Source organism: Haplochromis burtoni, unplaced genomic scaffold (assembly GCF_018398535.1).
Source record: "Haplochromis burtoni strain Fernald_Lab_line unplaced genomic scaffold, NCSU_Asbu1 Contig_11, whole genome shotgun sequence".
NCBI lineage: Eukaryota > Metazoa > Chordata > Actinopteri > Cichliformes > Cichlidae > Haplochromis > Haplochromis burtoni.
In genome coordinates, this window is record NW_024582372.1 from 3485264 (window position 1) to 3489893 (window position 4630).

At 41.5% G+C, this 4630-nt stretch overlaps 1 protein-coding gene across 1 annotated transcript in view; it reads left to right on the top strand.

The window, feature by feature from the left end:
• Positions 1–219: 219 nt before the first annotated feature.
• The window catches only part of gcfc2 (GC-rich sequence DNA-binding factor 2), an 8332-nt gene continuing 3921 nt past the window's right edge, over positions 220–4630 (top strand). Inside the window, exons 1-11 of the mRNA XM_005915056.3 lie at positions 220–619; positions 1173–1274; positions 1743–1952; positions 2079–2327; positions 2550–2650; positions 2831–2982; positions 3231–3414; positions 3616–3739; positions 3840–3891; positions 4061–4158; positions 4430–4630. Of these exons, the coding sequence (XP_005915118.1) occupies positions 292–619; positions 1173–1274; positions 1743–1952; positions 2079–2327; positions 2550–2650; positions 2831–2982; positions 3231–3414; positions 3616–3739; positions 3840–3891; positions 4061–4158; positions 4430–4630 (1801 nt within the window). The 5' untranslated portion in view covers positions 220–291. The remainder of the gene's footprint in view (positions 620–1172; positions 1275–1742; positions 1953–2078; positions 2328–2549; positions 2651–2830; positions 2983–3230; positions 3415–3615; positions 3740–3839; positions 3892–4060; positions 4159–4429) is intronic.

The window sequence follows — 4630 nt, forward strand, 5'->3', positions numbered from 1 at the left end:
CCCAGGTTCTGTTTTGACTCCAGTTTATTCCCACAGAGCGCTGCTTTATGTAGTAATTTTAATGAGATGGCTAACTATTGTTAATTATTATTATTTATTTCTGTAGAATATCATCGTTTGTGTTTAGTTTACTATAATGTGCAAGCGTTTTTCTTCTGAAAAACTAAACATGTACTCTATTACCCATATTCCCTTGAGGCGTACTTGCGGCAGCTTTGCGACATTTCCAAACGATTTTCGCGGTTTACGGCTAGTTTACAACTTTGCTACCTCCATGGTGAGTGGAGCAAAATGTTCAACAAGAAACCCCGGAGAAACTTTCGGCAAAGAAAAGACTGCTCCAGCGACGATGAGGACCAGCCAAAGAAGAGCGAAGAAGGAGAGGAAAACCCGGAGAAAACCGCTCCAGCTGTGGTAAATAAGCCCCTTAAAGCCGCGCAGAGCCGCGGCATCACTTGCAGCTCCAAGCGGGAAGCGACGCCTCCGAAGCCGGATTCCAGTGACGGAGAAGACGGGGAGAGCGTGGAAACGACAGAAGAAAGAGAAGAGAGAAAGAAAGACCAGGAGGGGAACAAAAAGAAAGAAACCTCTGTTTTGAGTTTCTCCGATGATAAGGAAGGTAAGTAAATGTAAACGAGGCGCTTTAAGGTAAATATCTTTGACTCCTCAACTCACTGACAACGTTAGAGCAACGTTAAGAATTTGGAAATATTAATCTCCTGTTATCTGTTGGTAAAAGAGGTAAAGAACCTAAACCTCAAAGATACAGTGACAGTTCATAGAGTTCCTAAATGATTTTATCCACTGTCAGTGTTTTCCCTGTCATCTGTCCACATCATCTGCCCAGATGCCTCTTGAACCCCATGTGTTTTACTTTATTGGCCCCGAAGGTGACAATAGACACCATTTCCCACATATTGAGACATTTTGTGTGGCTCTACTTTGCAAAAGTAAAAACATACGACCCCCCCTAAAAACGTGTGACTTATGAAGAAAAGCTGATCTATGGGGGAATCCATATCGAAACCCAGTGAGGATTATCTAACAGAGCTGCAGCTGGAATACCCAACATTTAGTTTGTAGTGGTCTGATCATCCTAACAGAGGATGGCGGTTGGCGGTGATTGCCCAATGTAACGGCATATAATTCTGGTTTGTTTCACCTTCTCATAGCTGAGGAGTCTACGTTTAAATTGAAGAAGTCATCTGAGAAAGCAGTTCTGTTCCAAATTAGGAAGAAGGAGGCTCCGCCTGCCAAGACCATCGTCAGCACAGGTAGGTCCATGATGGGAACAAGAACTCTTAGAAACAGATCTTGAATACAGTATATGTGCATTAAATACACTCACTGGACAGGTGTGATATGTGTATCCAAAAGAATGCATCCATTCCATAGGAGGTGATGAGTAGGGAAGTGACAGCAACAGATCCATGTGTTCACAGGTTTTTTCCTGGTTTAGTCTCTGCAGTTTAGAGATGATTTTGGTAGAGGCAATGAGGCTGTGGTAACTTATTTGACAGAAATTGATGTGTTTTCAAACCCCTTTTGGTCATAAATAAACCAAAATGACTATTTTTCTAATCCTTTCTAATCTTCAGATTATACTGTTAAGGGTTTACATATATAGATTCTTTGCAATATCTAATGTATACCAGAACGCATTTTTGGTGAGTAGAGAGAATAAACATTTTTATGTCTTTTAGCTAAAATCAATGGCTTCCTGTTCTCTCTTCCACCTTCAGGGGCTGGTGGTGCTGTCTCATCATCTGCTTCACCCAGGCAAGATTATAGCAGTCAGGCGTCACCACATTCTGTGGATGATGACGACGAAGATGATGATGATGATGACAAGGATAATCGGAGCAATGATGACAGTGATAGTGATGAACGTGGAGTGGGATCTCCTTCAGCCAGCTCAGCCTCAGACTCTAGCAGTTCTTCTTATACGCCCGGTATGTTTTGTCAAAGAGAAGGACTCTCAGTTTGTTAGGGCTACATGATATGATTAAAATCCTCAGTTGTTAATCTGGATTCATGGCTGTGTTTTTAAATTTCTTCTGCTTTGTTTGTGCCTGCAGTAAATATCCCCAATGCTAGAGAGATCGAGGCAGCCAAGAGACGGCGTCGTGCCAATCGAACCCAGAAAGAATTCATTCCCCTCAGTAGAGATGGCCAGAGTTCAGCTGGCAGCACACCAGATCACTACAGCAGGGAGGATGAAGATGACAGAGTCGATGATGATGATAATGAGCTGGATGATCACGAGAGGAGAATCGAGTTTGCCCCACGGATGAGGAGCATCAGGGAAAGAATTGCTGAGAAACTTGGTATGAGAAGGCGGGATACAGAAAAAATAGTATGAGGAGGTGAGAAAGAGAGAGAGAAATGGCAGGTGTAGAGAGAAGAAGAACGGTGGGGAAGCATGAAAATGTGAAAGCTGTTTAAGTTAAAAAAGAAAGGTGAAATTTGTCATAATAGGCCTGTCTGAATAGTTCGTATGGATTTTAAACAAACCGTGAATTTTAAATGTCCTATTCTGTGTATTTTAGGAGAAAGTGATAGCAGTCGGTCAGGGACTGATGGTGAGGAGCAGGAACTCTGGGAAGAGACACAAATTGGGAAGGGAGTCAAAAGACGACCAGGGGAGCAGGTATGAGGGCCCATTAACATCTTGTTTTTGATTCTCATTATTCTGTTAGCACATATCTATAAATGCTGTTACTGTAAGTTATGCACCTGTTTTATACCTTTATGCGTGTCTTTTTGCATTGTTCTGCTGTCATTGCTTTTTGTCTTTTTATCCTCCTTTTATCCTGATATTTTTCATTAGAGCCCATCTGGCAGTGAGTCCAGCAGCTACAGCAGCAGTAGCATAAGCAGGCGAGATAGAGGAAGACAGAAGAAGAAATCTGCAGGAGTCAAAGTTCCAAAGATGCTTCCTCCTGTCACTGTCTCAACGGTCAAGAGAAGGATCGCTGGAAAGTTAGTTTGCTCTTTATTCCACACACTATAACGATTTAAAATATTAATGACAGAACAGATTAGAATTAAATGTTTAAATGATACACTGTACAGCAGTAGTAATTCCTATTAGCATGATTCCAGAGGCCAATAAACATTACATTTATACACTGTGCTTTTATTACTGCATGCTGCCAAAACATGCAACACACATTTCCCCCCATTGTACACTTAACTCCTCCACTTTGTAATATTTTTTTTCTTCCTAGACTTGATTCGTTGAAGGAGGTGTACAGAGCACGCCAGGCAGAGCTCAGAAGGATGGAGGGCGATGTTGAGGGTGCTAAAACCTCGTTGGAGAATCTGGAGGAAAGCTCCTCAGAGAAGCAGCTTAAGTTTTACAGGACCATGACGACTTATGCCCACAACATGGTGGAGTGTTTGCAGGAGAAGGTCAGAAAAGAAAAGTTAACATTTAAAGCAACAACTGAAAAAAAGAGTAGTTTATCTTTAAGCTTTAAATTGTTCTACTGTGTATTCATATGATATAAACCAGTACAGCATTATCTGTTTTTTTTTCTCAATACTTGACTAAATTATCCCAGATAAATAATCCCACAATAATTTAGGTGACTCTCCTTTTATTTGCTGAAGGTTGTTGAGATCAACTCTCTGGAGCTGGAGTTGCACACTCTGCTGTCTGACCAGATGGAGGCGCTGTTGGCTCAGAGACGAGAGAAGATTAAGGAGCAGGCAGACCACCTGCAGCAGCTTAGCTGTGAGTGAAGTGTGTGTGTGTCTCTCTCCACGTATATTAAAACCTACTGTGCAGTGTGTCTCAGGATGTAATATTTAAATTAACTGGATGTAATTTGTAGATAACATAGCAGAGCAGAGTGCAAGTTCAGCCAATGGATCAGAAACTCAGTGGTGAGTGTAATGAAATACCTTTCAAGATTACATTTCCTGGTTTGCTTTGTTACTTTTCTAATTTATTCTGTTCATGTATTAGAAAAAGGAAGTATATGCATGCATTTGAGCAGGTACTCCATTCTAGTCTTGCACAGATATGGGTTTAATATTTGTCTCTGTGTTCCAGTGAGGTAAACGTCGGTGTTAAAACTGAGGAAGACTTTGATATGGCTGAAGACACACAACCTTCAGCAGAAGAGCAGGAGCAGCTGCAGAAGAACATAGGTGAGGCGTGCTTGTTCAGCTCTCTGTATGAGCATCAATTTGTAGGCGAAGGCTTTGCTAAAACGGTGTACCTTAAACACAGTGAAGTATAATACAATTAAATTCTGCAAGACTGCAATATAAATATTTTCTATTTATTACGGCAACTCTCTTCTCTCTTTGTGGCTTTCTCTTTTAGTTTCTAGGCTATAAACTTGAGAAAATCCTGATTTGCTTGATGCCTGTGTATTTATCTGTGTCTCTTTTCTTCCCCTTTCTGTGTCTGCTCCAGCTGACATACTGTTGAGGTCTAAGGCAGTATTTTCTGATGTCCAAGAAGACTTCTGCAGTGTTAAAAAGATTCTGTCTCGCTTTGAAGAATGGAGGGAATGCTACTCGGAGTCCTACCACAATGCTTATATCTCTCTGTGTCTGCCCAAGTTGCTGAACCCCATCATCAGGCATCAGCTGCTGGCGTGGAACCCTTTAAAAG